General features: G+C 44.8%; 1 protein-coding gene across 5 annotated transcripts in view; it reads right to left on the bottom strand.

The window, feature by feature from the left end:
- Ttll8 (tubulin tyrosine ligase like 8) overlaps nucleotides 1-17,305 on the bottom strand; it is a 62,056-nt gene extending 44,751 nt beyond the window's left edge. For 2 of the 5 annotated variants that reach the window (XM_040754006.1, XM_040754008.1), the window contains exons 1-3: nucleotides 16,873-17,305; nucleotides 16,145-16,252; nucleotides 3,044-3,135 (exon numbers count right to left, since the gene is read on the bottom strand). In XM_040754006.1, the coding sequence (XP_040609940.1) occupies nucleotides 3,044-3,135; nucleotides 16,145-16,252; nucleotides 16,873-17,278 (606 nt within the window). In that variant the 5' untranslated portion in view covers nucleotides 17,279-17,305. The remainder of the gene's footprint in view (nucleotides 1-3,043; nucleotides 3,136-16,144; nucleotides 16,253-16,872) is intronic. The other 3 variants (XM_040754007.1, XM_005066890.2, XM_040754009.1) reach the window with 3 other exon arrangements.
- Between the last annotated feature and the right edge of the window lie 991 nt (nucleotides 17,306-18,296).

The following is an 18,296-nucleotide window of genomic DNA, read 5'->3' as shown; positions in this document are numbered from 1 at the left end:
GGCATTCTTTTATACAAAAGTGGGGGGGGGCTGGCTAGTTTTATGTCAACATGACACAAGCCACTACCAGATTGACCTGTGGGCAAGCCCATGGGGGCATTTTCTTGAGCAACAATAGATTTTGGAGGGTCTGGCCCATTGTGGGTAGTGCTGCCGTTTGGCAGCTGGTCCTGAGTTGTATAAGAAAGCAGGCTGAGCAAGTCATAGGAGCAAGGCAATGAGACGTGTGCCTCTGCTTCAGTACCTGCCTCCAGGTTCCTGCTCTGAGCTCCTGCCCCGACTTTCCTAGATGATGGACTACAAGCCTGTAATATGGAGTGAACCCTTTTCTCTCCAAGTTGTTTTCAGTCATGGTGTCTTATCACAGAAACACTCGTATGTATAAGAGCTATGGGTGCCTGAGGTTGGAATGGCAGAAATGGAGAAACTAATGGGTAGCAGGACAGAAAGGAAGGGCCAGTCTAGAAGCTGCTGGAATCCTGAGTCATCCCTCGGGGGTGGTTGGCTGCCCATGGACGAGCAGGTGGGTGGCAGCTAGTGGGAAGACTAAGCTGTACTGCCTCAGTCTTTCCAGCTGAGGGCAAGGTCAGGAAAGGAACTGCCGTTGACAGGATACCATGACTTGCCTCCAAGAGCCTCGTACGCTTGAGGCAAGGTCGCCAGCATGGGGGTAAAGTGGGGACATGCCCTAAATGTGAGCTAGCTCTCACACAGTGGGCAGTTATAAAAGTGAGCCAACTCCCCATCTCCCTCCGGTCTCCTTTATCAAATGTGTTTTCCCTCCCACACACATGCCTACAGCGATGCCATCTGCCACATACGCAACACAGCCAAACAGGTAGAGCCGCTCAGATTCTGGCTTTCAGCCTTTAAACCTGGACGGCAAATAAACTTCTTTTCTTAATAAAATACGAGGCTGCAGGTATTTTATGTAGCCACGGAACAGAAGTTGTTATCCATGTGGGCACCCCAAGTCACCTGCTAGGTGAAGGCAGTGACATGGCCTGTACTCAGTCACTAACAGGGTCAGGGATGAGCAGAGCCAGCTGGAGTCCATCAGGAGGAGTGGCTCAGAGCCACTGGAGTCCTGCAGCAGACACACAGACCTGAAAGGTCATGCATGCAGGACACCCTCCTTGGGCTCTAACCAGCAAGGTGACAGGACTTCAAACCACAATCACTGGCCTCATCCCAGGACTTTGACAGGGTTTTGTAAATGCCACCCAGGTCATAAATCAGTGACTCTGATGAATGAGCAATCCCTGGGGGAGGAGGGGAGCTAACCTCATCAGAGAGTCCCTAACAGAGGCTCAGAATGTCTCCACAACACCACAGGGGAGGGATTATGCTGACTCTCAAAGAGCTGAAAGCAGAGACACTCAGGAAGTCAGCACAGCCAGCATGTGATCTCGGCCAGCACAGCAAGCCACCATCAAAGCCTGGACGCTATCAACAGACACAGACAGAGACAAGCCGAGCTCAGGGCCCACCATGAACAGAGATGATCTGAATTCAGACCTTATCAAAGGCCCAAGACAGAAAAACAAGCTGAGCTCAGATTCCATCACAGAGACATGAACCTAGACCCTGTCACACTGTGGTGCTGTTTTGTTTATGTGTGTGCATGTGTGTGTTGTGTGTATGTGTGTGCATGTGCATGTTCTGCATCCTTTATGGGTCAAAAGTAATTTTATTTATTTAACTTTTCCCCAACATAATATTTTATTGATTATTTGGGAATTTCTCATGACACACCCCATCACACTCACTTCCCAGTCCTCCCAGGTCTCACCCCACTCTTGTGACCCCCCCAAAAAAACAAGTCCAATTTATGTTGCTTGTATAGTTACTGGAGCATGGTCAGATTCCCAGCGGCCAGCCCCTTATAGAAAACTGAGTCCTTCCCCACCTCTACCCAGGCTAGAAGCCATCAGCTGTGGAGAGCTACACTTCAGCGTCCTTGTCACAATTTTTAAGAGTTCTCTTCCATGGCTTCCTGTCTAGGCTGTTACTTTTTGGGGGGCTTGGGGGTGGGGATATGGGTTGTCACAGAAGCCTTCTATGTCTCTCTTTCTCAGCTGTGAATCTGGAATTATCCATACCATTGCAAAAGAAGCTTCCTTGCCCTTTACAGTCAACAGGAGCATGGACAACGGACATGCTTCCTGGTGACAGCATGGACCACGGACATCCACGTGGCTTCTGGCATCAGCACATGCCATGGACTTCAGCATGGTCTTCAGTGGCAGTACGGACCACAGATGTCAACATAGCCCTCAGCCCTCCGCTGCAGCATGGGCGATGGACATCAACATGGTCTCTAGGGTAACATGGGCCACAAACACGAATATGGTCCCTAGTGGCAGTCCTGCCCATGGATGTCAACGTGGATTTGGGCAGCAGCACAGACCATAGACATCCACACAGTCTCTGTCGGCAGTACACACCATGGACCTCAACATGGTCTCTGGTGGCTGCACAGACAATGGACATCAACACAGTCCTGGCCACAGCACAGACCACAGACACCATCATGGCCCTTGGTGGCAGCACTGACCGCAGACATTAACACGGCCTCAAGCAGCAACATGGCCCACAGACATTGGCATGGCTTCAGGTGGCAACTGTAGTGCTGTTTTCTATAAAAAGTTTGTGTTGCTAGGCAACACACCTAACCTTGCCCACTGGAAGATCTGACCCTATCTAGGATCATGTTCAGGAGATACCTGGAGCTAAGTAAGTCCTGGTGCCCACAGGAGATATGTGGGCTGGAGGAACCCACCAAATTGTCTTTTAGTGGGGAAGTCATCTGGATGCCCACCATCCAAAACATGGCTGTATAAGTTCGCAGGGCACAGCACAAGGAGGAGCTGGCTGCCAGCAGGGGCTAGACGAGAAACTCAGACAAAGTCAAAAGTGACACTTATACCATCTCCATATGGGAGGAAGTCATCCAGTTGGGCCAATAACCAAACTGAAATTCCAAAACAATTTCCCGGTTTTTAAATAGTACCCCCACCCACAAGTTCCGAAACACGTTTACCTTGATGGCTTTTTCTGTTAATTGTCTTGCTATTTTGTATCTGTCTAATTTGGGGGAAGAAGACAAATCTTGGGGAATTCCTTGTTTTAATTCTGCAAAAGAGAAACAGACATCAAGACAAAGGAAAGGGTGCATGGCTCAGAACAGTCACTCCTTCCTGACCTTGGATGCACGGGGAGGCCTCTTCTCTACCTGCCTCTGATCACTCTGTGTCTGCCCCCTCTCTGCTCTCCTCCAGTTCCATGGCCTCTGCCCGCTCTGCCCTCCCTCCCCATGTCGTTCTCAGCCTTCCGTGTCCTTGCCACCTTTCAAGAGTCTTTGGCCAACACCCACCCTCAAGTGTTCTCCTCCTCCCTGGCTGCCCCAGGTCACTCTGGCATGGGGTAGTCTTTATCTAAGAGTCCCTCTATATAACCCTGGTTGTCCTAGAAGTCACTATGTAGACCAGACTGGCCTCAAAATCACAGACGATGCATCTGTCTCTGCCTCCCGAGGGCTGGGACTAAAGTTGTGCACCACCATGCCTGGCACACATTGAGTCGTCTTGATCCTCTCTAGGTATGTCTAATGTGTGGTGAGAGACTATAGAGCCTCCCATTATCTCCACCAGACTCCATGGCTTTAATTCATTGGCTTATCCTCCCTCCTGCCTGGAGGAGAGGCCCCAGTGTCTCCCTGTCCTCTGGATGCCCTCCCTGACACCGTCTTCTCCCTTGGCAACCTTTTGATGCCAATCATTCTCATAGGCATACACCAAACACTTCAGTGTCCCAGGCCTCTCTATTCTTTGCCCTACCAATATCTGCTGGGTTCCCACAGGCCACGCCCACAGTGTACACCAAGTCTTCCCTGTAGGCAGCACAGGCCCTTGACTGACCAGTGTTCCCCTCCTCATGCCCCTCATTGTCCTAACTGTGGAGTCTCTCTCTCTCTCTCCTCCCTTTCTCTTTCTCTCTCTCTGTGTGGTTTTTCAAGACAGGGAAGCAGTAGAAATGTACTATGAAAACTCCACATTTATCCAGGCATGGAGGTGCACACCTTTAATGCCAGTACTTGGGAAGCAGAGGCAGGTGGATCTCTGTGAGTTCGAGGCCAGTCTGGTCTACAGAGCGAGTTCCAGGACAGCCTCCAAAACAATACAGAGAAACCCTGTCTCGAAAAAACAAAGCAAAACAAACAAACAAAAAAGAAACGCTAGGTTTATTCTAATGGATTTGAAAGTCATAAAAATTCTCCTGAACTCAGAGCAATTAAGTAAAAAAAATCAGTATAAAAATAACAGAAAACTACTGAATATGTGTAGCTTAGCAGATGTACTTCTAAATAATCTGTGAGTCAGGGAAAAAAAGATCCAAGATGTAAAGTCCTTAATTTGTCTAACCAAAAAAAGCACCACATTTCAAAACTGGTGTGATAAAGCTGTGTCTGTAAAGGCATTCCCAGGGCTGGAGAGATGGCTCAGTGGTTAAGAGCTCACTAGTAATATTTATTATTAAAAAGATGGGAAGTGGGTAAAGAGATAGCTCAGCAGCTAAAAGCATATAATGCTCTTTGAGAGGACCTAAGGTTGGTTCCCAGTTCTCATGTCAGGAGGCCCATGACTGCCTGATACTTCAGCTCCTCTGGCCTCTGCTGGAACCACCATTCATGAGCACATACCAGCCAGCAGACATAATTCAAAAGAAAATCTTTTTTTTTAAAGATGAAAAGCATAAAAAGTAACAACAGGGCAGGAGAATTCCTTAGATATTTAGAAACTAAGAGGAGGGGGGGAAATAGAGGAGAGAGAAGAAGAGAAGAGAAGGGAAGGGAAAAGAAGAGAAGAGAAGAGGAGAGGAGAGGAGAGAAGAGAAGAGAAGGGGAAGGGAAGGGACTGTACCTATGTTAAAGATTCTACAAGACCTTACACTGAGAGTTAAAAATTTTCAGACTGGAGTCTAATTATCAGGCTATTTTTAGTCCTTGGAATGCCATTGTTGCCCACGTGTATCTGGCCTAACATCCTTGTGATTATCAGAACTTTAAAATGTATTCTTAGCAGGCCACTAGCCTCCATTAACCCAAATCTAAAAATACCACCAGGTGTCATTTGAAACCTGTAGCAGAGTTTTCCCTGCTTTTCTGTCACCTGCCTACCCTTGGCTCAACCAATGTCTTTTACAAACACCTCAATTTAGGATTTTGTCGTGTAACTAGTAGTCTTTCATTTAACTGTTCCCACAATAGAACATGGAATTTGATTTAGCCTAAATCTATATTCCAGTTTACGGTCTCTCACATTTGACTCCAGAATAAGCTATCTCCTGTCCCTCTGAGATGAGGACTGTGTTTTATACTGACAGAGGTGATGATGAACTAATCCCTTGGAAAATACAAATAGATGATAAATGAATATGCTAGTACAGGAGCCAACCAATCTGAGTTTAAAGCCTTCCCATTATAAACACTCCAAGCCTGATGCATCAAGGAAGGTTCCTCCTACCTTTCATCCTATACAACTCTTGACAGACAGAGACACATGCTCACAACCTGCCATGCCTGTGATACCTGAATGCCACCTGCATACGACAAGAAAATGAGACCACAGGCCTATTGGCCATAGATGACAAGATAAAACACAAGAGCTGCACAAATTCTGGCTACATGGAAAGGGGCCATTGCCATCTGGGGGCCCTCCATGGCTGAACTTGAAGGTCAACATTGCCATGAGCCACATGAAGAGAAGGAAGAAAAGTCACACTACAGATAAAGAGACACTGATACAGAAACAAAACAGAGAGATCAGTCATGAAAACTGGCTTTGATTCAAGTTTAATAGCTACAATGGACCATTAATGATATCCCAATAGTTAGTTCTCCATAGGTATGGACATACTGTTAATAGAGGCCAGAGAGTTTCCTCGGGGGTTAAGAATGTTTGCTACTCTTATAGTTAAGTTTCAACACACATTATCCCGTGGCTCACAACTGCCTGTAACCCCCGTCTCAACGCCCTCTTCTAGCCTCTGCCGATGACACTCATGCACATATCCCCACACAGACACATGCATATAATTTAAAAAGCTTAAAGAAAAAAATCATTACTAGAAATGAATTTCCTTTCAGGCTTAAATCTCTTGGCTCTGTGGGAAACACAGAACCTGGCTCCAATCCTGGTGTTTTGGTTTCTTTTTTTGGTTGCTTTTCCTGTTGCTATGATAAAATACCCCAACAAAAACAACTTAAAAGGATTTATTTTGGTTAATTCTTACAGGGTACAAATTATCATAGTTAGCTAAGCACATCACATGTGATGTCAAGCGGAGAGTAACAAATGCCATGCTCACCTAGCTTTCTCCTTTTTATACAGTTCAGAACCCAAAGCCCAGGGGATGACGCTGCCCACTGTTAGGGTATGTTTTCCCACCTCAGTTTACTTAATCAAGACATCCCTCACTAATCCAGCCTAAATAATTCCTCACAGCTTGTCCAAAGACTTGTCTCCTAGGTGACACCAGATCATGTCAATCTGATCATTACTGATACTAATAATAACTAATAATAGAAATAGCCAATACTAATCATTAGTTTTCAGTTCTCATACTACTCCCAGCCAGAAAGGACAAGGTTCCTCACTGGAGGAATGGGGTCAGGACAGACTGACTACCAGTGATTTCAGGTATCTTGAGGACGTTTAGAGACCAGCTTTCAGACTGAGGAGATGATGCAGTTGGCAAATTGCCTGCCACACAGCATGGGGACTGGGGTTTAGATCTCCATTATCCATGTAAAAAGATGGGTGTGGTCATGTATATCTGTAATCCTGACCATGAGGCAGGTCTGTAACTTGTTTGGCAGCTAATTGGTGGTCTAGTCAATTGGTGACTTCTGACTGGAAAGATAACGACAAATGTTCATGCTCATCGCCCTTTCTCCCAATCCCAAGGATAAGGGGTTCTGAGTGATAGTAGAAGGCACACAGGCTGAGTGCAAGCTCAGACAGGGATCTGGGCTGGTGAGGTGGTTAAAGTGGGTAAAATTGCTTGCTACAAATGCCTGGAAATGGGAGGCTCCAGTCTGGAACCCATGTAAAGGTGTGTGCCTGTTAGCTTTTGTCAACCCGATACAAGCTAGAGTCCCCTGGGAAGAGGGAACCTCACCTCCATCAGCTTGGCCTGTAGGCAGGCCTGCAGGAACATTTTAAGTGCTTTAAAATTTTTTTATCTGTATGAATGTTTTACTTGCAAATATGTCTATATATTATGGAGTGCACGTGTGGGGTGTGTGTGTGTGTGTGTGTGTGTGTGTGTGTGTGTGTGTGTGTGTGTGTGTGTACTGTCAGCACAGGCTAGAAGATGGCTTTGGATTCCCCCTGAAACTGGAGTTAAAAATGGTTGTTAGCTGCTGCCAGGTAGGTGCTAGGCATAGAACCTGGGCCCTCTGGAAGAGGGAGCTGTTACTCTTAACCACTGAGCTGTCTCTCCATGTCAGGTGTTTTCTAGGTTGCTGATGTGGAAGGGCTCAGCAATTCTCAGTGTTGCCAAACCTGGTTAAGTGGTCCTGGGCTGTCTAAGAAGGCAAGCTGAGGAAGCCATAGAAAGCAAGTAAGCAAGCAGAATTCCCCCACGGTCTCTGCTTCAGTTCCTGCTCCTAAGCTGCCACCTTGAGTTCCTGCCCTGGCTTTCCTGGGTGATGGACTGTGACCTCTAAGGGTACACTTCAAGGCACTTTTGGTCAAGTGTTTTTTATCAGAGTGATTGAAAATAAACGAAGACAGAAATTGGTACCAGGGATGTGGTGTCTTGCTGATGGACCTGATTGTGTTGTTTTACAGGGTGGAGGATTGTGGCGGCATTGGAAACTTTGAGTTGGAAGTGCTCAGGGTTGATGAGTGGTGGAGGAACCTGACTAGATAAAGTGAATGATATCTGTGAAGCACACTTCTGGGTGTCTGTGGTGGTGGTGTCTGGTCACCAGGGGTGTGTCTCTAGGGCTATATCTTGCTTGGCTCCCTTTCTGTGATTTCCTTTCTCTGCCTCCTTACACTCTTGACCAAGATGGACTGGATCTTCTCAGACCTTGAGCCAAAATAAATAATCCTCCTTTAGGTTGCTTTGTTAGATATTTTGTCACAGCAACAATAACACAGAGGCCTGTTTTCTTGCCAGTTATCACATCTAACCAGGAGTATATAAAGACAAGCAGAAAATTTTCTAAATGCAGCACACTTAGAACAAATTAAATGTAAATTTGAAAATAAAATGCATTGTTACATTATATTAAGAATATGACATATCAAAGCATGCCAATGCCATTAAAGTAGTAACAAGAGGAAAATCTGTAGATTAAATGCAGATTTCAGAAAAAGAAAAAATATTGAAAGTTATCTTTATTGACAGCCCAAGAGGCTAGAAAAAGGACAATTGCATTCAGGGCAGTTAGAGAAAAAGAAATAGTAGGTAAGGGCAAAATTCACTTAAGTGAACAAATTTCTAGAGAAAATTAGCACAAGCAGAAGTTGGATATATGAAACAATCTTGGGGTCCCTGGAGCTGTAGCTCAGTGGTCAGGCACTTGTCTAGCATGCACAACTCTCTGAGTTGGAGTCCAAAACAGAGGGTAATACAATCAAAAGGAAGGCCTCCCATGGATATCAACCAAGCATGGCACATCAAATTGCAGTAAGACTAAGAACCTCCCTCCCCTTGTAATAAGACTGAACAAGGCAACCCAGTATGAGGAAAAGGGTCCCCCAAAGAAATCAGCCCCTGCTCCCACTGTTAGGAGTCCCACAAGAAGATCAAGCTATACAACTGTAACATATGTCAGAGGGCCTAGGTCAGCCCAATGTCGTTTCTCTGGTTGTCAGTTTAGTCTCTGTGAGACCATGTGATTATGGATAGAAATGGAGGAGGAGGAGGAGGGGGGCTGGAGAGATGGCTCAGAAGTTAAGAGCACTGACTGCTCTTCTAGAGGTCCTGAGTTCAATTCCCAGCGACCACATGGTGGCTCACAACCATTTACAAAGAGATCTGGTGCCCTCTTCTGGCTTGCAGGTATACATGCCGGCAGAACACTGTATACTTAATAAATGAACCAATCTTTAAAAAAAAAAAAGAAAGAAATGGAGGAGGAGTGAATGGGGGTTGCAGATGGGAGGTGGTGGGGAGGGACTGGGAGGAGAGGAAGAGGGAGGAGAAACTGTTGTGGGGTTGTAAAGAAAACAATAAATAAATAAAACCCCTCAATGTTAAAGATAGGCATTACCTAAGAGTGAAGGGTTGGAAAAATGTTTTCCAAGCAAATGGATCCAAGAAACAGGCTGGTGTAGCTATTCTAATATCTAACAAGATAGACTTCCAACCAAAATTAAGCAAAAGAGATGGGAAGGCCACATCATACTCACCAAAGGAAAAAAGCCACCATTATATCTCAATTCTGAGCATCTATGTCCCAAATGCAAGGGCACCCACATTTGTAAAAGAAACTTGCTGACGTTTAAATCACAATTGAACCCCATACATTAATAGTGGGAGACTTCAATACTTCACTTTCACCAATGCACAAGTCATCTAGACTGAAACTAAGCACAGAAATAATGGAACTAACAGACACTTTGACTCAAATGGCCCTAACATATCTACAGAACATTTCTCCTGAACAAAAAGACTATAACTTCTTCTCAGCATCTCGTGGAACCGTTTCCAAAATAGATCACATATTCAGTCACAAAGCAAGTCTCAATAGATTAAAAAAATGAAATAAGCCCCCTGCATCTTATTAGATTACCATGGATAAAAGCTGGATTTCAACAACAGTAGAAACAAGAGAAAGCCTACAGACTCATGGGAACTGAACAACTCTCTACTGCATGACTACTGAGGTCAAGGCAGAAATAATTGAATTCTTACAATTCAATGAAAATGAGTGCACAACACAGCCAAGCTTATAAGCCACAATGAAAGCAGTGCTAGGAGGCAGGCTCATAGCTCTAAGTGCCTGCCAAAAGAAATTAGAGAGAGCTCACACTAGCAACTTAGCAGCACACCTGAAAACTCCAGAACAACGACAAAAAAAGAGCAAACTCCCAAGAGAAGATAAAAGAAAATAAACTTGGGTCTGAGATCAATAAAATAGAAACAAAGAGAACAACACAAAAAATCAGTGAAACAAAGAGTTGGTTCTTTGAGAAAATCAACAAGATAGACAAATCCTTATCCAAACATCAGAAACTAAAAAGGGGACATAACAACAGACACCAGGGAAATTCAAATAATCATTAGGTCATACTTCAAAAACCTATACTCCACAAAACTGGAAAATCTAACAATTTTCTTGATAGATACTACTTACTAAAGTTAAATCAAGGTCAGACAAACAATTTAGATAGACCTAAAAACCCTCAAGGAAATAGAAGCAGTCATTTAAAATCTCCCAACCCTCCCAAAAAAAAGAGCCAGAGTCAGGTGTTTTTAGCATAGAATTCTACCAGACTTTGAAAGAAGAGCTAATACAAATACTCCTCAAATTATTCCACAAAATAGAAAGAGAAGGAACATTGCCAAATTCATTTTATGAGGCCATAGTCACCCTGATTCACAAACCACACAAACACTAAACAAAGAAAGAGAATTATAGACTAATATCCTTCATGAACATTGATGCAAAATACTCAATAAAATACTTGCAAACTGAATCCAAGAACACATTAAAAATATCATCCACCAAGATCAAGCAGTCTTTATTTCAGAGATGTAGGAATGGTTCAACATATAAATACTGAAAGAAAGAAAAAAAACACATGAATGTCTCATGAGATACTGAAAAAGCCTTTGACAAAATCCAACACCCCTTCATGATAAAAGTCTTGAAGAGATAAAGGATAACAGAAACACACCTAAACATAATAAAGGCAATATACAGCAAGCCAACAGCCGACATCAAACTAAATGAAGAGAAACTCAAAGCAATTTCACCAAAATCAGGAACAAGACAAAGCTGTCTACTCTCTTCATGTATATTCAATATAGTACTTAAAAGTTCTAGCTAGAGCAGTAAGACAACAAAAGGAGATCAAGGGGATACAAATTGAAAAGGAAGAAGTCCGAGTATTATTATTCAAAGATGATATGATAGCATACATAAGCAACCCCAAAAATTCTATCAGGGAACCCCCAAAGCTGATAAACACGTTTAGTGAAGTGGCTGGATACAAGATTAACTAAAAACAACAACAGCAACAACAACAAAAGTAACCCTCTTGTATACAAACAATAGGCAGGCTGAGAAAGAAGTCAGGGAAACAATACTCTTTATAAAGCTACAAATAATATAAAATATCTTGGTGTAATGCTAACCAAGCAAGTGAAAGACCTATATGACAAGAACTTCAAGTCTTTGAAGAAAGAAATTGGAGAAGATATCAGAAGATGAGAAGATTTCTGATGCTCATGGATCAGTAGAATTGACATAGTAAAAATGGCCATCTTACCAAGAGCAGTCTACAGATCCAATGCAATCCTCATCAAAATTTCAATACATTTCTTTACAGACCTTGAAAGAACAATACTCAACTTCATATGGAAAAACAATAACAACAAAAAAAAAAACAGGATAGCTAAAGCAATCCTGAACAATAAAATCTTCTGGGTATTGCCATTCCTGATTCCAAGCTCTGCTACAGAGCTAATAAAAACTGCATTGCATTAGCATAAAAAAAGGACAGGTGGATCAATGAAATTGAATCAAAGACCTAGATGTAAATCCACACATCTATAGACATCTGATTTTTGATCAAGAAGCCAAAATTATACAATGGGGGGAAAATCATCTTCAACAAATGGTGCTAGTCTAGCTGGATATCAGCATGTAGAAGAATGCAAATAGATCTACATTTATCCCCATGCACAAAACTCAAGTCCAAGTGCATCAAAGACATGATGGGATCAACCAACCTGGGCTCATAGGGGCTCACAGAGACTGAACCAACAAGCAGGAAGCCTGCATGTGACTGACCTAGACCTTCTGCACATGTTATAGATGCTTAACTTAGTCTTCTTCTGGGACTCCTAACAGTGGGAGCAGGAGCTGTGTCTGACTCTTTGGGATCCTTATCCTCATAATGCGTTGCCTCGTCCAGTCTTCAACTTGATATGCCAAGTTTGGTTGATATTCATGGGAGGCCTGTTGTGCAATGTTATTTTAAGGTGTCTTACATTTGTTTATGCTCTGTAACCTTTGTTTAATGATGTAAAGATGTGTTGCTTTTGTTTACACTGCTTTTGTTTAACTCGGTGAAGCTGTGATTCTTTGCTTGTCTCAAACACCTGATGGCCTAACAAAGAGCTGAACGGCCAACAGCAAGGAAGAAGAACAGATAGGTGGGGCGGACAGGCAGAGAGAATAAAAAGGAAGGAAACTCTGAGAAAAAGGAACAAAGGAGCAAGGAGAGGAGGACAATAGGGGTCAGTCACACAGCCAGCCATGGAGTAAGAGTGAAAGCAAGATATACAGAAGTAAGAAAAGGAAAAAGTCCAGAGGCAAAAGGTAGTTGGGATAATTTCAGATAAAAGCTGGGTAGAAACAAGCCAAGCTAAGGCCAGGCATTTATAAGTAATAATAAGCCTCCATGTATTTATTTGGGAACTAGGTGGTGGGCCCCCAAAGAGAAAGAGCAAAAGAGTAAAAAACAACCAACAATAGAGGCCTGCCCTTCTCTGAAATAGCAGAGGAGTGGATGGGGGAGGGTGCAGAGAAGGGGTGGGGGAGGTACTAGGAAAAGAGGAAGGAGGGGAAACAGCTGTTGGGTTGCAAGCAAATTAACTTAAAAAAATGGAAGGAAAAGAAAAATTTAAACTGAAGAAGAAGAAATATGTAAAATACATATTACCAGCTGGGTGTTGGTGGTGTACGCCTTTAATCCCAGCGTGCTGGAGGCAGAGGCAGGCAGATCTCTGTGAGTTCGAGGCCGGGCTGGACCGACAGCCTCCAAAACAATACAGAGAAACCCTGTCTCGTAAAACCAAAAAAAAAAAAATTATATAAACCATGAGGTTATACCTTTAACACCAAAACCTGAAAAGACATTACAAGGAAGAAATAGAGCACACTAGTCTCTCTCATAATGACAGATACAAGCCCTAACTAATACAATCATAAATTAAATCCAGTGACAGGGAGAAAAAAGCTCTAAACCCTACCAAATGGAGTTTATTCCAGGAATATAAAGTTGGTTTAGTGTTTGAAAAACTGTTAGCAGGGCAGGCAGAAGCAGGCAGATCTCAGTGAGTTTGAGGGTAACCTGGTCTACTGGCCCACAGAGCTAGTTTCAGGACAGCTAGGGCTGTTACACAGAGAATCCCTATCTCAAAAAAACAGAAAGAACGAAAAAGAAAAAAGAAAGAAAGAAAAGCTGTTAGCACAATCCACCACATTAATCTATAAAATAATAAAATTAACACCTCAACAGCTGCCAAAGAAAACATACCGCAACAGTTGGTAATTGCCTGATTAAAAGGAGAGACTGGAGAGGTGGCTTAGTGGTTAAGAGTGCCCATGTTACAAGACATCACACAAATGCCTATAATCCAAGCTCTGAGGGATCAGATGTCTCCTTATGACATCTACACACACACACACACACACACACACACACACACACACACACACACACACACACACACACTTTTTAAGGTAGCCATGAAAGAAAACTTCCTCTGAAGCTCATAGAACATTGTATTCTCCCCTTGAGGTTGGGGAGGGAAATGAAAATATCTAATATACCATTTCTAGTGTCTTACTGGACGTGCTAGCCAATATAATAATGCAAGAACCGGAAACAAAAAAAACCCTAAGGATTGAGAAGATTTGTAGATTGTTTATATGGAAAATCCATATCTTACTAGAGATGGTCAATATATTTAGCAAGGTCACTAAATGCCGAGTCAATACATGAAAATCAACTGTAGTTCCTCTGGAAGGAATCATTAAACAATGAAACTCAAGGGCTGGGAACATGGCTTTGTGGGTTAAGTGCTTATTGTGCAAGTATGAAGACTTGAGTTTGGTCCCCACCATCCATATAAAAGCTGGGCATGATACCTCACACCTGTAATCCCAGCACAGGGAGGTAGAGCCAGGAGGATTCTTGGGATTTTCTAACCATTCAGTCTGGCTGAACTAACTGGTGAACTCTGGGTTTGGTGACAGACATCAACCTCTACACAGTGCATGCACATATGAACATGTACACACACATACACACACACAAGTGAAATTAAAATGTCATCTCTAGCAGCATTTAAAAACACCAACTATATAGGAGTAAATCTAGCAAGACACACTGCACACTTGTACAATGAAAACTACAAATTGCTGCTAAAAAAGTTAGATAACTAAATGTTCCTACTTTAGAACATCCAGTATTATGACGTTAATTTACCCCCAAACTGACACATAAACAACAATTCCAGCCCTACCGGGATATGTACATGTATATAAGTTAATCAGTTCCTAAAATTTACCAGCAAAAGTCCAAGAGAACCTAAGCGACCTTGAAGTACAAGTTCAGAGTACTTAATTACAAAGCTTCTGGAATTAAGACACTGGGTAAGATAGAAAAAGGATGAACAGGAAGACCAGGACAACAGAATGAATAGCCTCAAAGAAGACCTACATCTGGGGGACCCCAAAGAGACACTGCCAGGCAGAAGCTGAGTCACTGAATATCCAAATTTGGGATAAGAGCACCAAGCCTTGTCTTCCTCAACTCCCTTAGGTGGCGGACATGAGATTTAAGAAGTGAAATGACAAAGACGCTAAAAGAAAAGAAAAACAAAAGGGTCATACCTTCTGGAAGGAAGTGGGTGGAAATCAAGGGCTCTCATTATAAATAAGGAGATCATTAGAAGGCCTCATTAAAACCAGACATTCACGGACTGGGCAGTTGTGATTTCATTCTTTAAACCTAGCACTTCAGAGGCAGAGGCAGGTGGATCTATGTGAGTTCAAAGCCAGTCTGATATACATAGTGAGCTCTAGACCAGCCAGGGTATAAAATGCACATCTTTAATTCCAGCACTGGAGAAGCCGAAATAGGCAGGTATTTGTGATTTCTAGGCTAGCCTGGTCTACATAGAGAGTCCTAAGATAGCCAGAGCTACATGGTGAGACCTTGTCTCAGAAAAGAAAGAAAAGGGATTGGGTGGTGGAAGAATTCGCCTTTAATCCCAGTACTAGGGAGATAGAGGCAGAGGCAGGCAGATTTCTCTGAGTTGGAGGCCATTCTGAACTACAGAGTGAGTTTGAAGACAGCCAGGGCTACAAAGAGAAACCCTGTCATGAAAAACAAAAAGAAAAATAAAACCAAGCAAATAAACTCCTATAACACTATGGAAGTAATCATTAAGACTGAAATGACTAGGTCTGGAGAGATGGCTTGGCTAATTAAGAGCACTGGCTGCTCTTCCAGAGAACCTACACGGCAGCTCACAACTGTCTGTAACTCCAGTTCCAGGGGACCTGACACCCTCACACCAATGCACATATAAATTTTAAAAAGAAGGACTGAAATGGCCAGCCACAGATCCTCTTGAGTATTTATAATACATTGATCTGTCACAGAACTGGTAGACAGAATGTACAAGAAATGCCTGCATACCAGTAAGACTCACTATTAATGATGGCCAAGATCTGGAGTAAACATTCCATCATGGATGTAAGAGAGACAGACTGGTAGCACTCACAGAGTGGTCCAAGTGGCAAGGCCAATACCAGCTGTGTGGAAGATGGGGAGCCCCGAATGATAAGCCTGGATTATGTCTTCTAAAACTAAATGTGTACCCATCTATGACATGTGCTTTTACTTCTAGGTATTTAGGTATTGGTCAATGAACACCAACCATGTCTGAAGGGCCAGTGCAGGGGTCCACTTGGATAAAAGGCTCTGCCCTCTATACCAGAACAGCTTCCCTTCCCAAGACCAACACTATGATTTTCACAGTCCTCAGAAGCCTCAGGACCCCAGGGGGGCAGCAAAATCTGGACCTCCCCCTTCATCCCCATGCCTATGCCTGCTCTTTTGAGTAAGGCTGACTGCAAATGCAGAACACAAACGGTACGGACTATTTTCTTCTTTCTGATCTTCATCCAACGAAGTGGAAGACAGCTTCTTCCTTTCGCCATTCTCCATGCTCGCCTCGTGTAGCTGCTTCCTTTGGCCGCCGGCCCCTGCTGACAAGGGTGGAGGGGTCAAACATACCCAGGGATTCAGGGGCGAGTTTCTGAGGCCCAAAGTGTGGGAGGGAGGTCTGGAAGGGAGCTCTGGGGTAAGGGGACACGTCATGAACTGGAGGCTGAGGGATGAGAAGTCAAATAGAAAGAAGGGCCAGTGGGGGACAGGTTTGAGGATAAATGGGTAAGTTAGAGTAGGGCAGACAGCTAGCTCAGGGTTAAGGAAGTGAGTCCATCCGGGGTGAAGAGATGGGTTTGGGGGAGAGTTAGGGAGGTCCGAGTGGGAGAACCAGTCAGGGGTGGAATACAGGTCTGGAACTAAGAAGGGAAAGTTAAGGTAGGGAGACAGGTCACAAATTGGGGCACAGGTTTAGGGTCAGGGAGAGGAGGCAGTTTGGAGGGAGGTAGGAAGGTAAGGGAAAGAAGGTTGAAAAGGCGGGGTGGGGTGAAAGTGGACAGGTGTCAGGGTCAGGCTGGGAAAGTTCTGCCGTTCTAAGGAGCGAGGTCTGGGGTTCCAATCGGAGGGGGGCGGGGTGGGGTTCGGAACGCGGGTTGGGAGGGGGACCTGGGCTCCGGCGAGGACAGGCCTGGAGCGTCTAATAAGGGCAAACAGTGCTCACCTGGGACCCGCCCTGAAGCGCGTGCTGTTCTGCCCCAGCCCCTAGTCCCGCGGCTGGGCGTCCTGTGGTCGCCCCGGGCAACCGGCTCTGGCTGCGCGGTGCATTGTGCAGACCTGTGGCGCTGGTGGCCGGGCTTGCGGCGTACTGAGCGGCGCCCCACTCGGGGTGTGGGGCTTCGTGGACGGACAGGCAGTAGGGGCTGCAGACGGCTGCGCAGGAGGGGAGTCCGCTGGCTGAGGCGCGCAGACAGTACCCGAGGAGCTGACTGAGTCCGAACGCAGATGCTGGCACTCACACTGAGCCTTGGTTCTGTATCTAGTCCCAAGCAGTGGTCCAAGGAGTGGCCAGTGCTGGGGCGGTGGCGGTGGCGGGGGCGAGGACTAAGACCCCTGACAGTGCGGGCCATGTGTCAAGGTTAGCTCTCAAGTGCCTGCTACCCCCGCCGGGGTCATGCGCTTCCACGCACCTGTCAGGGTCACACAGACAACTCTGGCACTCAGGCTACACCAAGTCACAAAGACCAGGGGGTCACACCCTGCCCCACCCTCGGCTTCCTCCCTCCTGGCTCCCTTGCTATCCACAAGATGTCTCCACAGAGGTGGGAATGGAGTCCCAGGGTCCTTCCAGGCAGGTGTTCTCCCTGGTCCCTTTGCCAGCTGAGAGTCTTCCGAAGTCCCTTTGCCAGCTGAAAGAGTTCCTTTATCAGCTGAGTGTCTCTCCTCTAGACCAGGGTGGTCAAAGTAAGTCCTCTGTGCCCAGAGGAACATAGAATGGCCTTAGTATTCAGGTTCATTAGTGGGGTACCCGTGCTGTGTGTCCTTGGTGTTCCCAGGCTGCCTCCCTATGTGGTACCTTGGGCTGTGTTGAGGAAGACCCATTCATTCATCAGTCATTTTTTTCATGGTTTTCAACAATTTTAATAATAAATATTTAATAGATTGTCTCCAAATGAATTTTTCATGTTAAAGTTGAAAATGATCATTGTTTTTAAACAATCTTTTTTATTTTACATACCAATCCCAGTTCCCCCTCCTCCCACTCCCCCCCATTTACTCCTCAGAGAGGGTGAGGCCTCCCATGGCAAGTCAACAAAGTCTGTGACATCAGGACCAAGGCCCTACCCCCTGTAACTAGTCTGAGTAAGGTATGCCTCCATAGGGAATGGTCTCCAAAAAAGCCAGTTCATGTACTAGGGATAAATCCTGGTCCCACTGATGGTGGCACCATAAACTGCCCAAGCCATACACTGTCACCCACGTTCAGGGGCCTAGTTCAGTCCTCTGCAGGTTCCCCAGCTGTCAGTCCAGAGTCAGTGAGCTCCCACTAGCTCGGGTCAGCCGTTTTTGTGGGTTTTCCCATCATGATCTTGACCCCTTTGCTCATATTATCGCTCCTCTCTTTCTTCGACTGGATTCTGGGAGCTT

Source organism: Mesocricetus auratus, unplaced genomic scaffold, assembly GCF_017639785.1.
Source record: "Mesocricetus auratus isolate SY011 unplaced genomic scaffold, BCM_Maur_2.0 Super-Scaffold_100010, whole genome shotgun sequence".
NCBI lineage: Eukaryota > Metazoa > Chordata > Mammalia > Rodentia > Cricetidae > Mesocricetus > Mesocricetus auratus.
This window is presented reverse-complemented; position numbering and strand designations above follow the sequence as displayed.